The sequence below is a fragment of the Erythrolamprus reginae genome, chromosome 12 (assembly GCF_031021105.1).
Source record: "Erythrolamprus reginae isolate rEryReg1 chromosome 12, rEryReg1.hap1, whole genome shotgun sequence".
NCBI lineage: Eukaryota > Metazoa > Chordata > Lepidosauria > Squamata > Dipsadidae > Erythrolamprus > Erythrolamprus reginae.
Genome location: NC_091961.1, coordinates 29384136 through 29410931, shown reverse-complemented (window position 1 = coordinate 29410931; position 26796 = coordinate 29384136). Strand labels below are relative to the sequence as shown.

Below are 26796 nucleotides of genomic sequence, written 5' to 3'. Positions count from 1 at the left end.
GGTTGAAAAGAATTGGTCTTTTCGGAGCTTTCTAACTGCCAATAAAATTTTTATGGGCTAAAACATCTTTCAAGCTAGACGGGAGATACTTTACAGTTTGCTCATTCCCATCACGTTCCGCGAACCGCGTTTCCAAAAAGAATCACAATGAGAGTTGACATGGCCATAAGGATAAATGGTTTTGGATGTGGATAGGGCTTGTGGGTGGGAAGGAGAAGGTTTGAGCAGGTCTTGAACTTCTGCTTTCTCAAATATAGCAATAGTAATTGCAAGACACTGAAAATAATAACAAGAAGAAGGAGAAGGAGGAGGAGGAGGGGGAGGAGAAGAAGAAGAAGAAGAATGCCTCCTATATCTTATATATCTTTTCTTCCATTCATATATCTTTTCCTCTATTCCACATTAACGTATTTTATTCTTATATCTCTTCTCCTATCCTTTCCCTGATGTTTATTACTACATGTTTTTATTCTCTTTAACTTTCATTTTGTATTGGACAAAATAAAATAAATAAATAATACATAAATAAAATAAAGAAGGGGAAGAGGAAGAGGAAGGTGAAGAAGAAGGAGGAGGAGGAGGAGGAGAAGAAGAAGAAGAAGAAGAAGAAGAAGAAGAAGAAGAAGAAGAAGAAGGATGGAGAAGGAGAAGAACAATACCAACAACGACAACAACAGAGTTGGAAGGGATCTTGGAGGTCTTCTGGTCCAACCCCCTGCTTAGGCAAGAAACCCTACACAACTTTAGACAAATAATTATCCAACATCTTCTTAAAAACTTCCAGTGTTGGAACATTCGCAACTTCTGGAGGCAAGTTGTTCCACGAATTAATTGTTCTCACTGTCAGGAAATGTCTCCTTAGCTTTAAATTGCTTCTCTCCTTGATTAGTTTCCACCCATTGCTTCTTGTTCTACCCTCAGGTGCTTTGGAGAATAGCTTGACTCCCTCTTCTTTGTGGCAACCTCTGAGATACTGGAAGACTGCTATCATTTCTCCCCTGGTCCTTCTTTTCCTTAAACTAGCCATGCCCAGTTCCTGCAATTCTTCTTCATACATTTTAGCCTCCAGTCCCCTGATCCTCTTTGTTGCCCTTCTCTGCACTTTTGCTAAAGTCAACATTCATTTTACATTGTGACAACCAAAATTGAATGCAGGATTCCACGTGTGGCCTTACCAAGGCATCATCCCCAGTGATGGCCTGCTACCAGGACGGTCATGTGCTATGCTCTGGTAGTGATTTTAAGCATGTGCATGCAGCTGCACATCCCTGATGCATGCATTTACACACCCATGTGGGATTTGGCTTATGCACCTTTGAAGCAAGCAAAATCTCATGTGAGTAAGATTTTGGCGCATGCGCCGAAGCAAAAGTATCGACGAAAATCACCAAAATCTCATGTGCAGTAGCCAAATCTTGCGCTAATGGGTGTGTGCATTGCCGCGATGGCCTTGGAGGGCACACTGGTAATAATTATAATAATTATAATTTATTAGATTTGTATGCCGCCCCTCTCCGAAGACTCGGGGCGGCTCACAACATAGCAATAGTACAATACATTACAAATCTAATATTAAAATTTTAAACGTTAATTAAAAAACATTAGTATAACATAATCAGTATCATAACATCGTCAATTATGCAATCATACACACTCAAACCCATTTATCATACTACAGAGGTCAGAAAAACAACAAGGTGGGGGGGGTAATCATCATCTTCGAATCTCTGGAGGGAGTTGATTCCAGAGGGCCGGGGCCACCACAGAGAAGGCTCTTCCCCTGGGTCCTGCCAACTGACATTGTTTAGTCCAGTGTTTCCCAACCTTGGCAACTTGAAGTCCAGATATCTTCAAGTTGCCAAGGTTGGGAAACACTGGTTTAGTTGATGGGACCTGGAGAAGGCCAACTCTATGGGACCTAATCGGCCGCTGGGATTCGTGCGGCAGAAGGCAGTCTCGTAGGTATTCTGGTCCGATGCCATGTAGGGCTTTATAGGTCATTACCAACACTTTGAATTGTGACCGGAAACTGATTGGCAGGCCGCGGAGTGTTGATGAAACATGGGCATATCTAGGGAAGCCCATGATTGCTCTCGCGGCCGCATTCTGCATGATCTGGAGTTTCCGAACACTCTTCAAAGGTAGCCCCATGTAGAGAGCGCAAAAGATGGCAGGCCTTCACTGCCCATCCCCTCATTGGTCTTGCCTTGGACAGGATCCGCTACCAGCTTCATGGGATGCTGGTGGGTCACAACACGGGCTTTGAACTGAATGACCAGTCAAAGATCATCACTTCTTTATGACAAGGAAGGCTTTATCTTATCTTCACCTGACTTCCAGAAAGGGAGGAAGGAAGGGAGGGGTGAAATTAGGCTATTATTCAGTAGTATTTTGTCCAGTCGCCTGAATGACCCTTGCACCTGAATGGCTTTTTGAATTGTGCATGTTTCAGCATCAATCCAAGAGGAACTCAAGAATGACCAAGGAAGGTCCCGTCTGGAAGGTTTAATCGTTAAATGGAGTCAGTTAATTTTTACTCTTGCATTTTTTTGCAAACTGCGGTTCCTTAACGGTCTTGTGTAGAACATTGAGCGGTGAGCCAAGGAGGAGAATGGTCAACTCTGACACCCCCCAAGCTAAGATTGACTCAGAGGAGAAATCACAGTTCAATGGGGTGGAATTTAGTCTGTGCTGGGGTTTGGGTCAGATTCTAGGTTTTTGCACAGCGTTGATTCTGCTGGGACTTCACAAATGAGGTAAGGATCTTTTGCGATCTCTTCCTTGCAAAAAAATAATTGCCAGTTCTGAATCAGATCAAATTAATAGAGTTGAAAGGGATCCTGTAGATCATCTACTCCAACCCTCTCCAAGCAGGAGACCCTACACCATCTCTAACAAATGACAGTCCAGTCTCTTCTTCAAAGCCTTCAATGATGAAGCTCTCACAACTTCTGAATGCGACTTCTGTTCCATTGGTAGATTGCTCTCACTATCAGAAAAGTTCTCCTTATTTCCAGGTTGAATCTCACTTTTTTAAACATAAAGCTTTTTATTTCATAGCATATATGCCGCGCGAATCCCAGCGACCAGTTAGGTCCCACAGAGTTGGCCTTCTCCGGGTCCCGTCGACTAAACAATGTCGTTTGGCAGGACCCAGGGGAAGAGCCTTCTCTGTGGCGGCCCCGACCCTCTGGGACCAACTCCCCCCAGATCTCAGAGTTGCCCCCACCCTCCTTGCCTTTCGCAAGCGCCTTAAAACCCACCTCTGTTGTCAGGCATGGGGGAACTGAGATATTCCCTTCCCCCTAGGCTTATAAAATTTATGCATGGTATGTCTGTATGTATGATTGGTTTCTTAAATTGAGTTTTTTTTTACATTACTTTTAATATTAGATTTGTTCATATTGTCTTTTTATTGTTGTTAGCCGCCCCGAGTCTACGGAGAGGGGCGGCATACAAATCTAATTAATAAATAAATAATTAATAAATATAAAAATTCCATTATTGGTTAAAGTGTGTTGTTTGGATATAAATATGTTCGGAAGTAATCATCAAAGTCTTTACGATTGTGATCCCCTTATATAGAGCGCTGGTGAGACCACATTTGGAGTACTGTGTTCAGTTCTGGAGACCTCACCTACAAAAAGATATTGACAAAATTGAACGGGTCCAAAGACGGGCTACAAGAATGGTGGAAGGTCTTAAGTATAAAACATATCAGGAAAGACTTCATGAACTCCATCTGTATAGTCTGGAGGACAGAAGGACAAGGGGGGACATGATTGAAACATTTAAATATATTAAAGGGTTCAATGAGGTTCAGGTGTTTTTAATAGGAAAGTGAACCCAAGAACAAGGAGACACAATCTGAAGTTAGTTGGGGAAAAGATCAAAGGCAACATGAGAAAATATTATTTTACTGAAAGAGTAGTAGATCCTTGGAACAAACTTCCAGCAGACGTGGTTGGTAAATCCACAGGAACTGAATTTAAACATGCCTGGGATAAACATATATCCATTGTAAAATAAAATACAGGAAATAGTATAAGGGCAGACTAGATGGACCATGAGGTCTTTTTCTGCCGTCAGTCTTCTATGTTTCTATGTTTACAATCATTTTCATTCCATTAATATTCTATCATAATGATAATAACTAATATTTGCTTATCTATTTTAACAGGCCTCTCTTTTTTTCATTGTTTCATTTCTTATCCTCCCATGTTTCAAACTTCTGTCAGGTTGAATTTCTCCTTCTACAGTTTATCTCTCTTTTATCTGAAGCAGAGGGAAGAAATTTGGCATTTGGAAAAGGAGGGATGGAAGGGAATGAATTAAAAGACTACGGCAGCTCTTGTTGAAAATTAGGGCTTTCTTCCACTATTTTTATCCCGAAGGTGAAACGGCACAGGAAATTTGAACAGCATAATTGACGAAGCAATGAACAGGAAGCACAGAGGCAGTTCAAGAATAAGCTTTTTAAAAAAATAAAAATCTGCTTTCTGGTTATTGAAGAAATGATGATTCCAATGAGCACCAACCTTTAAAGAGTATGTGCTTCTTGCTCTACAATGCAATTTTTTGCTTTCTCGAGGCTGAAGTGGGATGAAAGTGATTACAAGATTGCAACTGATTTGTTTTCAGAAGGCTAAAGAACAACAACAACACCCTACCAGTCAATGACTACTTCAGCTTCAACCGCAGCAACACAAGAGCACGCAATAGATTCAAACCTAATACGAACCGCTCCAAACTTGACTGTAAAAAATATGATTTCAACAATCGAGTTATCGAAGCGTAGAACTCAATTGTGTCAACGCCTAACTCCCAACATTTCTCCCTTAGACTGTCCACGATTGACCTCTCCAGGTTCCTAAGAGGCCAGTAAGGGGCGTACATAAGTGCACTGGTGTGCCTTTCGTCCCCTGTCCAATTGTCTTTCCTTTCTCTCACTTATCATATATATTTTCTTTCTTTCATATATCCTCTCCTCTAAGTTCACCTTACCCTTATATATATTACTACATGTCTATTTTTCTTCCTATGTATTTGTGTATTGGACAAATGAATAAATAAATAAATAAACAACAACCTTCTACAGATCAACCTCTTGTCTGTGATGGTAACCGGATGTTGGAGAGGAATATCAGAATTCCACTGTCTTTCATTGCTGCCCTCTGGGATGTAGAAGGTCCACTAATTACTGCCAATACATGGAGCTGTTGATAGAATAAATCCCCTTTCAAAGTCTCTCCAGCTGTCTGAATGCATTATTGAAATGCATCAAGCTCCCTCCAGGGACGCACTGCTGAAAAGTCCCTTCATAGAATAAGATGCTGATTCTGTAAACCTCTTAGAGAGGGCTGTAAAAGCACTAGGAAGTGGTATATAAATCTAAATGCTATTGCTATTCTGAAGGCAAGCTGCTCCACCAGTTAATTGTCCTCGCCTTAAGAAACCTAGAAACCTAGAAGATTGACGGAAGAAAAAGATCTCATGGTCCATCTAGTCTGCCCTTATACTATTTCCTGTATTTTATCGTAGGATAGTTATATGTTTATCCCAGGCAATGCATGTTTAAAGTCAGTGACTGTGGATTTACCAACCACGTCTGCTGGAAGTTTGTTCCAAGCATCTACTACTCGTTGTTTCTGATCTTTCCCCCAACTAACCTCAGATTGTGCTGCCTTGTTCCTGTGTTCACTTTCCTATTAAAAACACTTCCCTCCTGAACCTTATTTAACCCTTTAACATATTTAAATGTTTCGATCATGTCCCCCCTTTCCCTTCTGTCCTCCAGACTATGCAGATTGAGTTCATTAAGTCTTTCCTGATACGTTTTATGCTTAAGACCTTCTGCCATTTTTCTAGCCATTCTTTGGACCCGTTCAATATCTTTTTGTAGGGTTTAAACCAACCACGTCTGCTGGAAGTTTGTTCCTAGCATCTACTACTCTTTCAGTATAAATTATATACATATTTTCTCACGTTGCTTAAGGAAGTTTCTCCTTAAAAGTATTGCAGGGGTCAGTGTGAATTAACTGTTAAAACAAGGAATAAAGCAGAAGTCGGCGTCTTGGAAGATGACAATCCTAAATCAGAGCCGTTTCTCGCCCATCGCAAGTGATCTCTATAAATAGCACTGGCCAGCCAATAGGAAATAACCCACAAGAGTGGATTCCCGAGCAACAGAATCTCCACTAATTATTCCATAATGACAGCAGGGAGCTTCGAATCCCAAGCCGTTGGCCTCAGATGTCCTCTTCTTCGAGCTGTTTTGCAAGCTGCAAAAAAGGAAACGGTGACATCTCGTGGATAGAGGAGGCAATTTCTCTACCAGATTTATTTATTTATTTATTATTTATTTATTCATTTGTCCAATACACAAATGCATAGGAAGAAAAATAGACATGTGATAATATAAAAGAGGGTGAAAGTGAACTTAGAGGAGAGGATATATGAAAGGAGGAGAATATATAAGATAGGTGAAAGAAAGGAAAGACAATTGGACAGGGGACGAAAGACACACAAGTGCACTTATGTAAGCCCCTTACTGGCCTCTTAGGAACCTGGAGAGGTCAATCGTGGAGAGTCTAAGGTTGAAATGTTGGGGGTTAGGGGTTGACACAATTGAGTCAGGTAATGAGTTCCACGCTTTGATAACTCAATTGTTGAAATCATATTTTTTACAGTCAAGTTTGGCGCAGTTCGTATTAAGTTTGAATCTGTTGCGTGCTCTTGTGTTATTGCGGTTGAAGCTGAAGTAGTCATTGACTGGTAGGACGTTGCAGCATATGATCTTGTGGGCAATACTCAAATCGTGTTTTAGGCGCCGTAGTTCTAGGCTTTCAAAGCCCAGGATTGTTAGTCTATTTTCGTAGGATATTCTGTTTTGAGTGGAGGAGTGAAGGGCTCTTCTGGTGAAATATCTTTGGACATTTTCAAGGGTGTTGATGTCTGAGATGTGGTATGGGTTCCAGACAGATGAGCAGTAGTCTAGGATGGGTCTGGCAAAAGTTTTGTAGGCTCTTGTGAGTAGTGTGAGATTGCCTGAGCAGAAGCTGCGTAGGATCAGGTTAACAACTCTAGAGGCTTTTTTGGCGATATTGTTGCAGTGGGCTTTAGCACTTAGTAGTCTCACCACATTCTCCCTGGGATTTGGGGAGAGCCCAGGGACGTCAAAAAAAAAAAATCTGGCATATCTACAGCATTATAGACAGATGGTTGTATAAAGGTCTGTAGAGATTCTCCATCATCCAGGTCACACTGTGGGTGTGGCTTGTTTTGTGGGTGTGGTTTGATGGTCATGTGACCAGGTAGGAGGGGCTTGCCGGCTTTGTGACCAGGTGGAAGTGGCTTGACAATCATGTGACTTGATTAAGAACCTCGAAACAATCCCCATATCAATGGACTCAAAACAAGAAGGTCATCAAATTCACCCACATCCTGGAAGTGAGCATCTATAGAACAGTGAACCAAACAAAATAATCACTTACTCAAAGGCAACAATCTAAAGTGAATATCCCAAAATGCTGCATTCCACATAGCAGTTTTAACCCTCCTTCCTGCAGACTACAAACAAAATCAAGGTTTCTGGCAAAACATTCGGTTTCAAGCATTATTCATTTTTATTTTCTAGAGTAGGAATCCCCAAAGTTGACTTGGGAATTTCAACTCCCAGAATTCTCCAGCCATCTATGAAGACCTCCGTTCTAGAGAATATTACAGCCATTCGGAAAGGAGGGGGGAGACAGAAACTCAGATCACATAGAATTCATTCCAGATCTTTGGGAACCCATATCGCATCTCAGACATCAACACCCTTGAAAATGTCCAGAGATACTTCACCAGAAGAGCCCTTCACTTCTCCACTCGAAACAGAATACCCTACGAGACTAGACTTTCAATCCTAGGCCTAGAAAGTTTAGAACTAAGACGCCTTAAACAAAGATCTAAGTATTGCCCACAAGATCATATGCTGCAACGTCCTGCCTGTCGGTGACTACTTCAGTTTCAACCACAACAACACAAGAGCACACAACAGATTTAAACTTAATATTAACCGCTCCAAACTTGACTGTAAAAAATATGACTTCAGTAACCGAGTTGTCGAAGCGTGGAACTCATTACGGGACTCCATAGTGTCATCCCCAAACCCCCAACAATTTACCCTTAGATTACCTACGGTTGACCTATCCAGATTCCTAAGAGGTCAGTAAGGGGCGAGTACAAGTGCACTAGAGTGCCTTCCGTCCCCTGTCCTATTGCTCTCCTATATCTCCTATACCTTTCTTCTATTCTTATATCTCTTCTTCTATTCTTTCATTGATATGTTCTATTCCTATATTTTCTCTTCTATTCTTTCTTAGATATATTTTACTATGAGTATCTCCTCTATAACCTTCAACATGTATTTTACTACTATGTGTGTATATATATATACCCACTAAAACCCTCATTGTGTATTGGACTAAATAAATGAATGAATGAATGAATGAATGAATAAATACATAAATACATAACAACAGTGATAGAAACAGCATGTAACAATCCAATACTAAAACAACTAAAAAACCCTTATTATAAAACCAGACATACATACAGACACACCATGCATAAATTGTAGAGGCCTAGGGGGAAAGAATATCTCAGTTCCCCCATGCCTGACGGCAGGGGTGGGTTTTAAGGAGCTTATGAAAGGCGAGGAGGGTGGGGGCAATTCTAATCTCTGGCGGGAGTTGGTTCCAGAGGGCCGGGGCCGCCCCAGAGAAGGTTCTTCCCCTGATCTATGCCTTCTTTGTTGTTTTTTCCCGGGGCTGGGTGTGTGTATCTGTCAGGAAAACGAGAGTGCCAGACGATGGCTTGACCTAGACCAGGAGCAGTGAAATTGTAGTTCAACCCCAGCAAGATGGGGCTGAACTACAACTCCCAGCATTCCTCCTCACCAAGCTGAATTGAGCTTCTGGGAATTGTAGTCCCAACCTCTAGAATCTTCCCTCCCTCTCCGACTTTCCTACCCTGCGGTGGGGAAAATGCAGATGTGAATTGTTGAGTTGTGTGATGTTGACGCTGGTTAAAAATACATCACGAAAAACCCGAAATCTCCTTTGGAAAGTCTAGTAGTGTCCGTCGACGGGATTTATTTCTTGATAAGTTGATTTTGATGCCAGCGGGGTGCTGTCATTCTGGGATGGTTTGAAGGCTAATTTTCCGGATAATGCGAGAAACTGATACTCCCTCTAAGAGTGCAGCTTCCTCTTTGGAATAGACATTCAATCTGAGATATTTTAATCTGGGGATATTTTAAGCCTGGGGATATATTGCAGTATGGCTTGAAGGATAGTTTCTGGTTTTTTACTTATTTTTTTATTCCTGTTTCCCACCATTTCCTTTAGAAACATAGAAACATAGAAACATAGAAACATAGAAACATAGAAGTCTGACGGCAGAAAAAGACCTCATGGTCCATCTAGTCTGCCCTTATACTATTTTCTGTATTTTATCTTAGGATGGATATATGTTTATCCCAGGCATGTTTAAATTCAGTTACTGTGGATTTATCTACCACGTCTGCGGGAAGTTTGTTCCAAGGATCTACTACTCTTTCAGTAAAATAATATTTTCTCATGTTGCTTTTGATCTTTCCCCCAACTAACTTCAGATTGTGACCCCTTGTTCTTGTGTTCACTTTCCTATTAAAAACACTTCCCTTCCCTTTATTATTATTATTTATTATTATTTATTAGATTTGTATGCCCCCCCTCTCCGAAGACTCGGGGCGGCTAACAACAATGAAAAGACAATGAAAACAAATCTAATATTAAAAATAATCTAATCTAAAAAACCCCAATTTAAAGAACCACTCATACATACATCCTTGCTTTAACGGTGTCGCGTTTATTTATTTATACCTGCGTGATTAGATTTCGGAAGGCCGCCATCCTCCCAAATGGCTCTGGGCATAGTAAAAAAGAGAAAGGTTTGATATTGAAAGAATGGGGCAGGGAGAAGGGGCATAATGTATTTGGGGTCCTGGTAAAAATTGAGGAACGTATTGCCAAAAAAAAAAATGTTTGGAAAACAAGACATCTGGGATATATAAAGGCATAGAAAGTCTGTTGTTTTATCGAAAAGAGATATATTCCAAATTTGGCCATTTTAAGGCTTGTGGACTTCAAAACCCAGAATTCCCCAGCTAGCCATTCTGGCTCAGGAATTCTGGGAGCTGTGGTCTACAAGCCTTAAAGTGTGTTTGTTTGTTTATTTATTAATTTATTTACTTGCTTCCTTACTTATTTATTGTCTGTCTGTCTATGTATGTATGTATGTATGTATGTGTGTGTGTGTGTGTGTGTGTCTGTCTGTCTGTCTGTCTATCTATCTGTCTATCAAATCTATCTATCTATCTATCTGTCTATCTGTCTGTCTGTCTGTCTGTCTGTCTGTCTCTCTATCTATCTATCTATCTATCTATCTATCTATCTATCTATCTATCTATCTATCTATCTGTCTATCAAATCTATCAATCTATCTATTTATCATCTATCTATCTATCTATCTATCTATCTATCTATCTATCTATCTATCTATCTATCTATCTATCCATCCATCCATCCATCCATCCATCCATCCATCCATCCATCCATCCATCCATCCATCCATCCATCTATCTATCTATCTATCTATCTGGGTAACAATCGGAATAAATACAACAACAATAAAAACAGTGAAAATCTAATAATAAAAATCAATAATAACAATAATATAAAAAACATATATACTTGCAATCAGCTTCATTCCAGGGCTGCCGGAAAAGCCAGGTCTTAACGGCTTTCTGGAAGACCAGTATGGTGGAGATAATGCGGATCTCTGGAGGCAGTTGGTTCCAAAGGGTCAGAGCCACCACAGAGAAGGCTCTTCCCCGAGGTCTTGCCTGCCAACATTGTTTGGCGGACGGGACCTGGAGAAGGCCGACTCTGTGGGCCCTTAGTGGCCACAGCAAGGTATGAGGGAGCAGGCGGTCCCGCAAATAGTCTGGCCTTGAGCCATTTAGGGTTTTAAAGGTGATAACCAACACCTTGAATTGTGTTTGGAGACCAACTGACCACCAATGCAGCGCACGTAAAGTTGGAGTAATACGGGCGTACCTAGGTACATCCGTAATTTCACGCACTGCTGCATTTTGCACCAGCTGATGTCTCCAGACGCTCTTCAAGGGTAGCCCCATGCAGAGCGCATTGCAGTAGCCAAGTCGCCAACGTTGGAAACCCCTGATCTAAAATGAGTATTGTACAAAGAAAAGACAAATTCAACTTTCAGGATACCTCTTCCTTGCAGTCTGTTATAATGAAAGCTAGTGGGGGGAAAATAAATAACAGAACAAGGACATGCCATTTTTAAATGGGCAAGATAAACCTTATTTTATATGTGCAACCAAATGGCTTTACTATTCAACTTAAGAGTCATTTCCTTTGTGGCTCATATTTTGCTTGTTTCTACAGCAGCCAACACAGCAGTCATGAGGATGACCCCTCCCGATTTCTGAGCCCCCGACTACGTGATGACAGGTAAGTCACCCGAAGAAAGGATGAATTGGTGGGTGCAGAAGCTGGTGGTTTCTACCGAAGGCCTGGTGTTTATGGGAACTTGGGAGGGGTGATTTTCGGGAGGGAAGAGAAGCAGCCACAAAGCATTCTTTCGAGGGGTTCAAGGTCATCCTGTGCTCACACACCTGGGCGGAAGTGGAAGGAGGACCGGCCACACTGGCAACGTGACAAGTTTGTGGGTGGGGTGGTGGTGGTGGCACAAGGGATGTGAACTTTCAACTGGGTGGGGAACTCAGATTCAGGTTCCCCAGTGGAGGTGCCCGGATGGCTCCGGCAATAAATTGGGTTTATTTAGTTTGGATGCTACCTGGAACTTTGACACCACATGCTGATTTATTATAACTTCAAACTGCAGTGTTAGTACAAAGGAGGCTAAAGGGGAAAATAAAAACTGAAAATAGTGCACATGACTATTTTAGCAGATTAGCAAAATATGCTTTGTCTTCCAGTCTTGGAGTTTTTTTTGTTTTGTTTTTCATTAGCCAAAAAGACAATTCTTCTCCTCCACCCCTGATATGTATATGTATATGCTTGTGTGTGTGTTTGTGTGTGTGTGTGACATATTTTTGCTGATAATGAAAAGGAAGGGAGACTACTATAGACCTATTTTGAGCTTATTTGCCTTCATCAGGTAGCCACACCCTTACTGGGATTTGAACCTCGGGCTCTGCTTTGTAAGGCAGTGGCCTTGGCCTCTAGGCTACAGGACCATCTCTTGTATCAGCTCTGAGGAAGGAAGGGAGGGAAGTGAGGAAAGAAGGAATAAATGAAGGGAAGGGAAGGGAAGAAAGAAGAAAGGAAGAAGAGTGAGGAAGGAAGGAAGAAAGAGAAGGAAGGAAGGAGAGTGAAGAAAGAAGGAAGGAAGGAAAGTGAGGAAAGAAGGAAGAAATGAAGGGAAGGGAAGTGAAGAAAGAAGAAAGAAGGAAGAAAAGTGAGGAAAGAAGTAAGAAAGAGAAGGAAGGAAGGAGAGTGAAGAAAGATGGAAGGAAGAAGAGTGAGGTAAAAAGGAAGGAATGAAGGAAGGAGAAAGAAAGAGAGAGAGAGAAAGAAAGAGAGAGAGAGAAAAGGAAGAAAGGAGAAAGAAAGAAAGGAAAGAAAGAAGGAAGGAAGGAAGGAAAGAAAGAAAGAAAGAAAGAAAGAAGTCAGCTGAAGAAGCTTCTTGGATAGGAAGCGAAACATCTTCAAAGAAAAACAAGAAAATCAATTGCTTCTTTTAAAAAAGAACCTTTGGTGGGGTCTTTTTTGCAGACATTTCATTACCAAACTAGGTCACGCCATCAGCGCCACTGAATTTTGATATTGCGGAACTCCCCGTGTTGTTGGGTCACAGTGCCAAATGCTCCCAAATGAACATTTGAATTGCCTTCAATCTAGTTGACGGCTGGTATCCAAATTTATTATGAAGCTGTGGTGTGAAAAAAACGTTGCTCCGTTCTCTAGGGATAGATAGTTGTTTCTTTTTTCTTAAAGAAAAGATCATTAAATTACTTAATTTTTAAAGTTATTTTTAACGGAAGAATCGGAGGGTTGTTTCTTCTTGGTACGCTTGAAAGCCGTCCCTGGAATTTACCTAACAACTGGAGAAAGTGGGTGTGGAGCTTCCACACTCCTTGCACACTAGCAATGGGTTCAAAAATGGGGCTCTTGATCTAACTAACTCCCTACTTTGGTTCCTCCTTCTTGGCTGCAGCCCATTTATGCTTTGGTTGTCTTTGTCACGATAACTCCACCGATGGTAGTAAAAGCAGGAAAGAAAAATGTTCCCCAGTCTAAAGAGAACAACAAGTCCCTCGGAGGGCCAATTAATAACCCAGGAGAGAACCTGGCTGCTGAGAATTAGTCTTCAGTAGCTCAGCCTTTTCTTCCATATGTTTCCTTCCAATTATCCGTGCCCCTGTAGAAATGGTTACCCTGGAGGAAATAAGAGGGAACAAAGCAGACAAACCATATTCTGCTCTGGAAAGTCCAAGTTTAAATATTTCCCCACTTCCCTCTCTCCCTCCCCCCTTCCTTTCTTCCTTCTTTCTTTCTCTTCACTCTCCTTCCCTTCCTTCCTTCTTCTCTCCTTCCTTCCTTCCTTCTTCTCGCCTCCCTCCCTCTTTCTTTCTTTCTTTTTCTTCACTCTCCTTCCTTCCTTCTTTCTTTCTTTCTTTTTCTTCACTCTCCTTTCTTTCCTTCCTTCTTTCTTCCTTCCTTCTTTCCTTCATTCCTTCCTTCCTTCCTTCCTTCCATCCTTCCTTCTTTCTTTCTTTCTTTCTCTTCACTCTCCTTTCCTTCCTTTCTTCCTTCCTTCCTCTTCTCTCCCTTCCTCCTTCCTTCCTGCTTCTTTCCTCCCTCTCTTTCCCTCCCTCTCTTCCTCCCTCTTTCTTTCTCTCTTTCTTTCTCTTCACTCTCCTTTCCTTCCTTCCTTCCTTCCTTCCTCCCTCTTCTCTCCCTCCCTCCTTCCTTCCTGCTTCTTTCCTCCCTCCTTCTTTCTTTATTTCTTTCTTTTTCTTCACTATCCTTTCCTTCCTTCCTTCCTTTGTTTTCTCCCTCCCTCCTTCCTTCCTGCTTCTTTCCCTCCCTCTCTTTCCCTCCATCCTTCCCTCCCTCCCTTCCTTTCGGTGTACCTTAATTGCTTGTGTTTGTGAGATTGAACATTCGAATTAACAGAGTTGGAAGGGACCTTGGAGCGCTTCTAGTAATCCAACCCCCTGCTCGGGCAGGAAACCCATTTAAGAACGACTGATTGTCCAATTTCTTCTGGAAAACCTCCAGTGTCGAAGCACCCACAAACTTCTGGAGGCAAGTGGTTCCACTGATTTATTGTTCTCACTGTCAGAAAATTTCTCCTTAATTTAGCCGTCTTAGATTGGACCCTTGGTTTGAAAACTCCTACCCTGTGCAAAACATAAAGTTCTGCCACTTATTGAAGGCGGAGTGACTCAAGAGCATTCAAGAATATGATTCAGGGCTGTCAAAAAAAAAATCTTCCGCTGTCAATGACTTCATTTTCTCGTGTGTCCTTTCTACCTGGGGAGTTTGCAATCTGTTTCAGGAAGGAAAGGGAATTTGAAAAGTGCAGATTTGGAGAGGAGAGGAATCTGGGTAAATTTTTTTCTCCGTACAAACTTTTTCAATACATTTGGAAATATTTTCATATTATAATAAAAACTGTATTGAGTTAGTACATTATTTATAATTAATCTCCCCCCCCAAAATTATTAGTTCCAAATTAATTACTTCCAGTGTCAATTCAACCCCCCCAACCTTGACCTCTAATTTTGTCATCTAGGTATCTAATTCTCTTTTAATTGACTTCAAGCTTAATTTCCTTTAAAACCTTATTAAATTAATATCCTTCTCCTTTATTTTATTTTTGAATAATTCATTTAAAACTTTATTATTATTATTATTTTTTTAATAGTATTTATTGAATATATATAAATATAAAAGACACACATTTAACAGATCAATGTGTTCATAGAATGTAAGTACAATTATAGCTTTTCTGTTACATCAACATACAACCACAATTCCCCCCCTCCCTACCCCTGCTGCCATCATGCAGCCGCTCTTAATATGATTTTACGGAAATTTGTATCAGCGAAATCCTATATCTATATATATTGTACATATATACATCTCAATTTTTCCATTATTTTTTTTCATTGAAATAACAATAATATTTCGGTTGAAAAGAACTGTCAACGAGTAAATAAAGTAATGTTTATCCCAAATTGGGTTGTTGTTGTATTTTCAAACTCATTTATTTATTTATTTTACTTGTTTGTTAATTTTTTAATCATTATTGTTATTATTCTTCCCTCTCCCCCTGTCGTTGACCCATTTGTAAAAAATTTCCCAAGTATCTGTGTCTTGTACTTTCATATTATTTTTCATTTTTTGCGTTAAAGTATCCTTCTCCTTTAGTACTTCAGGTACACCCTAGTGCCTGCTCCTACTCCTTATGTATTCTCTCAAAAACCTTACAAGGAAGAAAACTTTATTCACTACAAACAGTAACAAAGAAAGGAAATTATAATTCAAGAAAAAAGAGGGGGGGGAAGGAAAGAGGAAACCATCTGGATCTTGTCTTTGAAAGGTTCTCCTGCTTTGGAAAAGTGACAGTCACAAAGTCCTAGGCGTGTTGTTGAAAAAGGCCAGGAGTCCCCCAATTGAAGCCCCCTTCCAGTCTCCCACCTTCTTTGGTCAGAAGAGGGCTCCAAACACTCAAAATCCAAGGAATGGAAACTAATCCAGGAGAGAACCAACTCAGAACTAAGGAGGAAGGTCCTGACAGGGAGAAGAAATGAACCAGTGGAATGGTTTCCCTTCAGAAGTTGTGAATTTATGTATATATTATTATTATTATTATTATTATTATTATTATTATTATTATTATTATTATTATTATTATTATTAATTAGATTTGTATGCCGCCCCTCTCCGAAGACTCGGGGCGGCTCACAACAAGCGATAAAACAATATTGTACAGGCACAAATCTAATATTAAGAAAAAACTAAAAACCCTATCAATTTAAAAAACCAAACAACACATACATACCAAACATAAATTATAATAAGCCTGGGGGAAAGGTGTCTCAAATCCCCCATGCCTGGCAGTATAGATGGGTCTTAAGTAGTTCACGGAAGACAAGGAGGGTGGGAGCAGTTCTAATCTCCGGGGGGAGTTGATTCCAGAGGGCCGGGGCCGCCACAGAGAAGGCTCTTCCCCTGGGGCCCGCCAGACGACATTGTTTAGTCGACGGGACCCGGAGAAGGCCGACTCTGTGGGACCTTATTGGCTGCTGGGATTCGTGCGGTAGTAGGCGGTTCCGGAGGTATATATGTACAGTATGTATGTATGTATGTATGTATGTATGTATGTATGCATACATGCATGCATGCATCTAGTGGTGGGCTACGAGCCGAAATGCTAAATTGGGCTCACCACCGCGGCTCGTAAGTGCCAGCACAATTTTGCTTCTGCACCTGTGGATGTAGCAAAATCACACACAGAGCCATAGCTGCACCCATGTTTCGGCGAGGTTTTTTTGCTTCCGCACATGCCAAAACACGGCCACCAAAATCTCATTCATGCGTGCATCCCCACACGAGATTTCTCTCACATGGATGAGATTTCTATGAGGTTTGCTGAGTTTTTGCTGCTGCGCATGCACAGGAGCAAAAATATTGGTGAAAACCACCCAAAAGCAATCATGGGCTTTCCCAAATATGCCCATGTTACACCAACACTCCGCAGTCTGCACTGGTTGCCCATCAGTTTCCGGTCACAATTCAAAGTGTTGGTTATGACCTATAAAGCCCTTCATGGCACCGGACCAGACTATCTCCAGGACCGCCTTCTGCTGCACGAATCGCAGCGACCAGTTAGGTCCCACAGAGTGGGTCTTCTCCAGGCCCCGTCAACTAAACAATGCCATTTGGCAGGACCCAGGGGAAGAGCCTTCTCTGTGGCAGCCCCGGCCCTTTGGAACCAACTCCCCCCAGAGATTAGAATTGCCCCCACCCTCCTTGCCTTTCGTAAGCTTTGTAAAATCCACCTCTGCCGCCAGGCATGGGGGAATTGAGATACTCTTTCCCCCTAGGCCTTTACAATTCTATGCATGGTATGTCTGTATGTATAGGGGTTTTTAACTGTTTATATTGGATTGTCATATGCTGTTTACTACTGTTGTTAGCCGCCCCGAGTCTACAGAGAGGGGCGGCATACAAATCTAATAAAATGAAATCAAATCAATCAAATCAAATCTACCCACGTGTGCATTTCTTGCGCGCGAGCAAGATTTCGGTGATGTATGCCGATTTTTTCTTCTGCCTATGCACGTAAGAAGAAATATTGCCGAAAATTGCCAAAATCTCACTCACGTGTGCATCCTCACGCACAATTTTGCGTGCTACGCCTGCGCAGACACCAAATCTCATGCTGACGGGGGGCGCACAGACCCACACGCCAGTTGCATGCATACTTCCGACGGCTTCGGAGGGCGCACTGGTAGCATGGAATACAAGCAGCCCTTCAGTGGTTAAAACCCTTCGCTGGTCAGAAGTTCTTCCCTCCGAACCTCCTTGCTCCTGGAGGCTTGTGTTCGTACACGTGTCCGCCTGTCCCGAGCCACGCCACAATGTTCTCTTGTGCCACCTGCTTTGGTTGATCAGCTGCTTCTACCACCCTATTTATTTGCTGATGATGGCAGGAGGGAGCCAAGCTCTGAGCCCCTTGGGGGGAAAAATCTTGTTTTCAGGTGCTGCCTTGGGATTTAAGGAGCAAACAACCTTCCTGGTAGCGCACTGCAGCTGACATCATGCCCAGGTGGAGCCGGCCGGGCAGGGCTGGTTTCTTTCTTCAGAACTGGGACAGAGAAAAAAGCCCTATCCACCACAAGACACATACACACAGAACGAAAACGGAGCTTCAGTGAAGACCACATCGCAGTTTCCAAAAAGGAGCAATCGAAACATCCAGCCAGGATTGTTTTGGTACTCAGAAGTGGGAGAAAGACTCAGGAAGAGTCATAATAAGGAAGCCATTTGGGGATATCTGGTGAGGATTGTCCATCCAAAAAGCTCTTTCTTCTGCAGACCGGAAACCTTTGGACTTCTCCTCTAAGGAATCTTGACTTGAGAAGTGAAGGCGCATGCGTCAAGCGTCTGATTCCCACGCTGTCTTTTGGAACTGTTTTTATGTCCCGAACTGTGAAGCAACGTTTCCTTCAGGACTAGAAAGCTGGGGAACCTTGTGAACTTCGCGAACGTTTTCTATGGGTTGTGGTCTCCTGCGTTACCTGCCGGTGCTCTGCCAAGCACAGTCATGGTCCAGAACCTTCAATCCAAGAAGATCACCTCCAACTTAGGTACAAAGCAGACTTGCCATCTCCGGTTAGCTTCCTTGAGAAAAAAGCTCTCCTTTCTCAGACTGATGTAAGTAATCGCTTGGTGGTTGGAGGAGCAAATACAGTGGTACCTCTACCTAAGAATGCCTCTACTTAAGAACTTTTCTAGATAAGAACCGGGTGTTCAAGATTTTTTTGCCTCTTCTTAAGAACTATTTTCTACTTAAGAACCCGAGCCTGGAAAAATTTCCCAGGAAATTTGAGAGCGGCACAAAGGCCCGGTCAGTTTCCTGCCATTCCCCATGGGTTTCTCTCTCTGGTGCAGTGTATGGGAGGCAGCCTTGTACCGGGAATTATGGGAGGCACGTGCTCCTCCTTGCTGCCTCGGAGTCCCTCTTTCTTTCTTTTTTTTAAGCCTTAAAGTTTTGGATTTTTTTGATCACCTTCTTCCTTTGGCAGTGTGATTTATTGATTTATTGATTGGTTTATACATTTATTTATTTATTGACTGATTGATTATTTTTGGGATAATGAAGAGGTGCTAAAAGCTCTGATTTCTCTAGTCCAGTGATTGATTTCGGAGAATTGAATTGAATTGATTGATTGATTGATTGATTTGTCTAACATGTATAGGATAGTAGTTAATATAAACATAACATCTATCTATCTATCTATCTATCTATCTATCTATCTATCTATCTATCTATCTATCTATATGTCTGCCTGCCTGCCCGCCCGCCCGCCCGCCCGCCCGCCCGCCCGCCCGCCCGCCCGCCCGCCCGCCCGCCCATCTATCTATCTATCTATCTATCTATCTATCTATCTATCTATCTATCTATCTATCTATCTATCTATCTGATTTTTTAATGCCACCCTTCTCCTTAGACTCAGGGCAGTTTACAACATGTTATCAATAGCACTTTTTAACAGAGCCAGCCTATGGCCCCCACAATCCGGGTCCTCATTTGACCCACCTCGGAAGGATGGAAGGCTGAGTCAACCTTGAGCCGGTGATGAGATTTGAACCGCTGACCTACAGTCAGCTTCAGTGGCCTGCAGTACTGCACTCTACCTGCTGCGCCACCCCGGCTCTTTTATGCCCTCAAATATGGCTCATAAATATGAATCAGTTACTAAGTTAGTGAGAACACATTTGAAGTACGGCGTTCAATTGTGGAGACCTCACCTACAAAAGGACATGGATCAAATTGAATGGGTCCAAAGGTGGGCTACGAAAATGGTGGAAGGTCTTAAGCATAAAACTTATCAGGAAAGACTTCATGAACTCAATCTGTCTAGTCTGGAGGACAGAAGGGAAAGGGGGGGACAGGATTGAAACATTTAAATAGGCAAAAGGGTTAAATAAGGTTCAGGAGGGAAGTGTTTTTAATAGGGAAGTGAACACAAGAACAAGGGGGCACAGTCTGAGGTTAGTTGTGGGAAAGATCAGAAGCAACATGAGAAAATATTATTTTACTGAAAGAGTAGTAGATGCTTGGAACAAACTTCCAGCAGACGTGGTTAGTAATTCCACAGTCACTGTATTTAAAAATGCCTGGGATAAATATATATCCATCCTAAGATAAAATACAGGAAGCAGTATAAGGGCCGACTAGATGGACCACGAAGTCTTTTTCTGCCGTCAATCTTCTATGTTTCTAAGCATCTGAATTTTGATCGGCAACGGTCGTAAATGTGGAAAATGGTCATAAGTCGCTTTTTTGGACAATGTTGCAAATTGAGGATTACCTGTAGATGTCAGAGGAGGTGACTAAGCATAGAGAAAGGATGTGGGAAATCCTCGCGCCCGAACGATGGCCCTTTGCTGCAGCGAAGTTCCCTCTCGGGTTGAGTCAATTTGTGGTTAAATATTTGCATTATATATCTCCCACGTAGCATGCTTCAAGGCAGCCATGCAGTTCACACTCTTGTTCTGGTAAGAGTTGGTGATTTACAAACAGATTGCCTGGAGGACTGTGGTTGAGAGGCAAACGAACTGAGGGGGCTGAAGTTTGAATTTTATCACAAACTTTATAGGTCACGCAAACACCTCTTGAGCTGGCCGCCGGTTGGTTTGTGGGACTTCGTGATGGGGAATTGCCTCGGGTTTCTGAGAAAATATGAAGTGGAGAAGCTCAAATGCTTAAGGTCAGACATCACGTCTCCCAGGGTGGCTGGGTTTCAAGATTTCTGGCCGGCGTTTAAACAAACGGAGGACTAGGTAAAAAGGGCTACCAAGATGGCGAAAGGACTGCGGACCAAATCATGATGAAAAATGGAAAGATCCAGGTATATTTAAGTTGTAGAGGAGAGGTTTAAGAGGAGCCAGGATTGTTGTCTTCGTCTACCCCATGAAAGGGAGGGAAGGGAGAGAAATATCTGCCTCTACCTAGGATCCAACTCACAGCCTTCAAAGGTGTAGCCTCAAAGATGTAGAAACTTCAAAGGTGTTTCTCCATAATGGACAGTAGGAAGACCATAAGAATGCCAATCAATGGAATGAGTAAACAGTGTGGTGATAGAATAGAATAATAGAATAGAACAGAGATTAGAGTAGAGTAGGAATAGAATAGAATAGAATAGAATAGAGGGAATGTAGATAGAGTAAAATAGAATAGGGTAGAGTAGGGTAGGATAGAATAAGATGGGATAGAATAAGATAGGATAGAATAGGATATGGGAATGTAGAAAAGAATAGAGTGGATTGGATTGGATTGGAATGGAATGGAATACAGAATAGAATAAGATAGAAGAGAAAAGAAGAGAAAAGAAGAGAAGAGAAGAGAGAATGGAGTGGAGTTGAATAGATTAAATAGTATAGATTGGAATTGGAATGGAATACAATAAAATAGAATAGAATAGAATAGCAGAGTTGGAAGGGACCTTGGAGGTCTTCTAGTCCAACCCCCTACATAGGCATAAAACCCTACACTTCTTAAAAACCTCCACAAGCTCTGAAGGCAACTTGTGGTCCACTAATTGATTGTTCTCACTGTCAGGACGTTTCTCCTTAATTCTTGGTGGCTTCTCTCCTTGGCAAGTTCAGGTTGCATCTTCGTTTTATTCTTGTTGAAGTGCAGTTGCCAATGAAGTTACATCTTCATTTTATTTTTGGTGAATTTAGTTGGCTTTTTTTGGGCGGGGTGGGTGGGTGGGGAAACACCACCTTTGAATGATTGAAGATCTTCATAGACAACTGCTCACTTCCTCAGATCTGTGGACAGGATAAAGGATTTGAAAGGGGAATTGAAATGGGCAAGAGGAGAGAAAGAAAGGAGTTATTGAAATGTGGAGTTATTCAGATGTGAGACCAATTACAAATATCTCCTCCATTAGCAATTGTAAGATGTTTTCAAACCCCATTGTTTCCTTCCTATAATACCTTCTGAGCTGGTCGCAAACCTTTGGTTCTGTTTGAATAGCAGTTTACACCTCATTAACAGCGACATAGTGTTGCTCTCAAATAATTTTGAAATAGGAAATGGAGTTTCCTGGAAAGGTTAAAATGCTTCAAGGTTCTTGGGTCCTCTTTTTATCTCAACAACAACAACAACAACAATAATAAACATTTATTTATAATGCCCTTTTAACAGAGGGCATAACAGCAAGCCATATACAACTAACAAAGACAGACAGTAGGCAATGCACACACTTAACTGGAACATATTTAATAAAACCACAAACCTTGTTAAAACTATTCCCAACCTCTCCAATGTCCTCCCCTCTTGCTGACCCCCAGAACAAGGATGTTTTAATCTGCCAAATCAAAGAGGAATATATTTATTTATTTATTCAATTATTCAATTATTCAATTATTCAATTATTCAATTATTCAATTATTCAATTATTCAATTATTCAATTATTCAATTAATCATTTAATCATTTAATCATCTATCTATCTATCTATCTATCTATCTATCTATCTATCTATCTATCTATCTATCTATCTATCTATTGTTAGAGTTGGAAGGGACCATGCAGGTCATCAAGTCCAACCCCCTGCCTAAGCAGGAACCCTATAGCATCCCAGCCAAATGGCAGTCCAATTTCCTCTTTAAAATGTCCAGAGTATTGGAGTTCACAATGTCCGCTGGTAGGTTGTTCCACTGGTTGATCGTTCTGACCGTCAGGAAGTTCTTCCTTATTTCCAGGTTGAATCTCTCCTTGGTCAGCTTCCAGCCATTGTTCCTCATCCGGCCCTCCGGTGCCCTGGAGAATAAAGTGATCCCCTCCTCTCTGTGGCAACCCCTCGTATACCTGTAGACTGCTATCATGTCCGCTCTGGCCCTCCTTTTCTCTAGGCTATCCATGCCCAGTTCCCTCAGTCTCTCTTCGTAAGTCTTGCGGAAGTGGAGAAAATTCTCCTGTACCCTAAGCTTTAAGGGAAGTCTATTCAACATATATGGGGAATATCTTATCCCTGTTTTTGCATCGGCTTATACATATTTATAATTATTAATTTTAATTGTGGTATATACACTTTAATACCATCTCTACTTTACTTTAATGCTGTCCTTTATTAAAACCTTATCATTCCAATTTCGTCATCTGGGTTAAATTTTTTCGGATCACTTCTACTCTTGTTATGTTTATTTTAATCCTGATCCTAACTACACTCACTTTCTCTCCATTTATAACACTTCATCTGAACCTTATAGGACTCAAGTCCTGTCTGTCTTTAATGTCCATATATACGGGGATCTGTGTTGGGGGTGTAGATGTGCAAACTGGCTTCGCAGTAGAGTGTGTTTCCTTCCCGTGGCAATTGTTTTGTTGGTTTCTGTTGCGGTTGTACCCTTTTATTTTGGTGAGAATCGGTTTCAAATTGTACACAAGAATGTGTATGTCATTTTCCGAGAAAGTGCAGCTTCATTCTCAAATGAGTGGCAGCCGATTCGAAATGTATTTGACTCTGCTGAGCTGAAGGGGGCAGTTGGTATTGTTCCGTTGACCTGTTTGTTTGTTTTTTAATCTGTCTTTTAATCAGGTTTTTTTATTTCTGGGTCTAAATCGGGCTGTATTGATTTGTCTATCGATCTCACTGGCTTGGGCCTCCTAAATAGCCTTAGTTTAGTTCCATCAGTTAAGCATCTCCAAGTGAACACAAGAACAAGGGGGCACAATCTGAGTTTAGTTGGGGGAAAGATCAGAAGTAACGTGAGAAAATATTATTTGACTGAAAGAGTGGTAGATGCTTGGAACAAACTTCCAGCAGACGTGGTTGGCAAATCCACGGTCACTGAATTTAAACATGCCTGGGATAAACACAGATCCATCCTAAGATAAAATACAGGAAATAGTATAAGGGCAGACTAGATGGACCATGAGGTCTTTTTCTGTTGTCAATCTTCTATGTTTCTATGTTTCTATTTGTTTGAATTAATAATAATAATAATAATAATAATAATAATAATAATAATAATAATAATAATTTATTAGATTTGTATGCCGCCCCTCTATCTATTCTATCTGGAGGGGGGGCGATATATGGTGCTCTTTTGCTTCCTGAATCTCTCAATCTCTGCACAATTTCTAGACAATCTTTCAACGGATGAGGCATTTGTAGTGTGTTTCCTTTCTTCCTCCTCTGCATTTTCAGAGGCCGCCATATGTTTTTAATTATCTCGGGCTGCAAACTTCCGATTGCTATGGCCTAGAGATGGATGTCAGAAAAGGCTGTAGAAATAATGTCTGTTGTAAAATAATTTTTTTTAAAAAAAAATATGATTTCTGTGCATGGCGAGCCTGGAAGGGATGGCTAAAAATATGATAGAATTATAGGGTGGCTTCCTACAACCAGTCAACCACATCAGAAATTTAGCTTTGCTGAGACATCAGAAAGTAGAAAGGCTGTGTAGAAACCCATGTGTGGCAATTTTACCCTCCCTCGACTCCAGGGAAGCCTTTGGAGCCTGGGGAGGACAAAACACGAGCCTCCTGGGCCCATCAGAAGTTGGGAAACAGGCCGTTTCCTGCCTCCAGAGAGCCTCCAGGGGAGTAAAGCCTGTTTTCGGCCTCCCCAGGCATTGAATTATGGGTGTGGGCAGTAATGGGCAGCCAAAGTTTTACCTTGTGGGTGTGGCTTATTTTGTCGGTGTGGCTTAATGATCATGTGACTGGGTAGGAGTGGCTTGCCAGTCATGTGACCAGGTGGGAGTGGCTTGAACGATCATCATCGTTCAAGTGAACTATTAAGTCCTCGACTTACAATCTTGTCAGTTGTGAGTATCACTCAGTGGGGTGACAATTTGCTTTGCGTTTTCCGCGCTCTCCCTCCTGGGTCGCCCCCCCCTCAGACTGAGTAGCTAGGGGAACTGCCAGAAGCATATATGCTGCCAGCGCCGCTTCCACCCACACCTTCTGCTTGCACCTTGGATGGGAGGTGGACGCATGAGGCTGTAAGGGAGCCAAGCAGGAGAGAGGGAAGCTCGTCCGAGGCCAGGAAGGAGGAAAGAGGAAAAAAGCAAGGAGCACAGATACAGCAGCAGCAGCAGGGAAAAAAAGGAGAGCCTAGCTGAGACCAGTAATCCAGGAAGTGACAGCCGCCGATCAGCTGGAGCTGCGCACTCATCTTCATTTCAGCCGGTGGAACTGCGTTCCACCCCGTCCTGCCTGCTGTCCACCCCTGGGTGTAGGCACTCATACCTGCACAATAGCACGCACACACACTCTTTTTGCACCTGAGGAAAAAAAGGTTCACAAATTCACTGTCTTAGAAGATGCTCTCCACACGCCGCAGCCTTTAAACCTATTCCCCCGGGAGAGGGCTGTCAGCTCGGCGCTCGATCGGGTTTGATGGGATGGAAGAACATCGGCCTTCCGAGTGAGTCAGCAACCGAGAGATGGAAAGGAAGCGTCTCGGTCACCTGGTTTTGCTCTGCTCATCAGGGCTGGCTTGAAAGGAGAAGACGGCGTAGAGCAACACGATGGAAGCGTGGACCGACCCTCTTTGAAAAAAAGCTGCCTTCCGTTTTGCCGAAGCCTGTCCCTCCTTTACTTTTATTTTTTATTTTTCCAGGCTACTTTGTGAATTAGTGTTTGCTGACAGTCGAACTCTACGCAAAGCTCTTTGGAGAGGCAAGAGGGTGCCAAGAGACGGCCTCGGTGACCGAACACTGAAAGACGACAAGGAAGGACGGGGTGGTGGGTTTGGAGAAACATCTCCAGATGGTGAATTTTTCCTCTTTTGGCTACTCTCGGTCCTGGATTTGATTCCAGACGTCTAAGACTTGGAGGTTGTTGTTTTTTTTACTCTGCAGTTCTTCTTTGGAACCTCTTTGCAACTCGGCCTTGGGGGTCCTTGGAACTCTGTTTTTGCAAATTTTAACCGGCACCTGTCAACAACATCATTAGCAACTCTGCTGCAGTGTCGTCTTTAATATTGATCCTTCAGTGAAAGAGGCAAAGAGGGAGGAGAGGAAAAATAATAGACGGATAAGGCCAGCTTTCGGAAGCTGCTTTCTCTGCCTTTCCCTGGGGGCTGAAACGTGAGTGCCTTTTAAAAAAAATAAAAATAAAAAAGTATTTCTCAAAGTTCCAAAGAAAGAAGAAAGAAAGGAAGGAAGGAAGGAAAGAGAAAGGAAGAAAGAAAGAAAGGAAGGAATAGGAAGGAAGAAAAGAGGGAAGGAAAGAAGGAAGGAAAGATAAAGGAAGGAGAGAAGGAAGGAAGGAAGAGAGGAAGGAAGGAAGGGGAAGGAAGGAGGAAGGAAAGAAAGAAGAAAGAAAGAAAGAAAGAAGAGGAAGGAAGGAAGGTGGAAAGAAAAAAAGGAAGGAGGAAGGAAAGGAAGAAAGAGAAAGGAAGAAAGAAAGGAAGGAAGAAAAGAAGGAAGGAGGGAAGGAAAGAAGGAAGGAAAGATAACGGAAGGAAAGAAGAAAGATAGATAGATAGATAGAAAGAAAGATAGAAAGAAAGAAAGAGAAAGGTAGGAAAGAAGGTAGGAAGGAAAGAGAAAGGAAGGAAGGAAGGAAGGAAGGAAGAAAGGAATAGGAAGGAAGAAAAGAAAAGAGGGAAGGAAAGAAGGAAGGAAAGATAAAAGAAGGAGAGAAGAAAGAAAGAAAGAAAGGGGAAGGAAGGAAGGTGGAAAGAAAAAAGGAAGGAGGAAGGAAAGAAAGAAAGAAAGAGAAAGGAAGAAAGGAAGAAAGGAAGAAAGGAAGAAAAGAAGGAAGGAGGGAAGGAAAGATAAGGCAAGGAAAGAAGAAAGATAGATAGAAAGAAAGAAAGAAAGAAAGAGAAAGGTAGGAAAGAAGGTAGGAAGGAAAGAGAAAGGAAGAAAGAAAGAAGGAAAGAAAGAAAAAAGAAAAAAGAAAGAAGAGGAAGGAAGGAAGAAGAGGAAGAAAGAAAGAAAGAAGAGGAAGG

General features: G+C 41.9%; 1 protein-coding gene across 7 annotated transcripts in view; it reads left to right on the top strand.

Moving 5' to 3' along the window:
• The window catches only part of GRAMD1B (GRAM domain containing 1B), a 169397-nt gene that overhangs the window by 32534 nt on the left and 110067 nt on the right, over positions 1-26796 (top strand). For 6 of the 7 annotated variants that reach the window (XM_070765664.1, XM_070765665.1, XM_070765670.1 and 3 more), the window contains one exon: positions 11499-11564. The exons of the other annotated variant lie outside the window; for it this stretch is intronic. In XM_070765664.1, coding sequence (XP_070621765.1) covers positions 11499-11564 — 66 coding nt within the window. The remainder of the gene's footprint in view (positions 1-11498; positions 11565-26796) is intronic. 7 annotated transcript variants of the gene reach the window in all.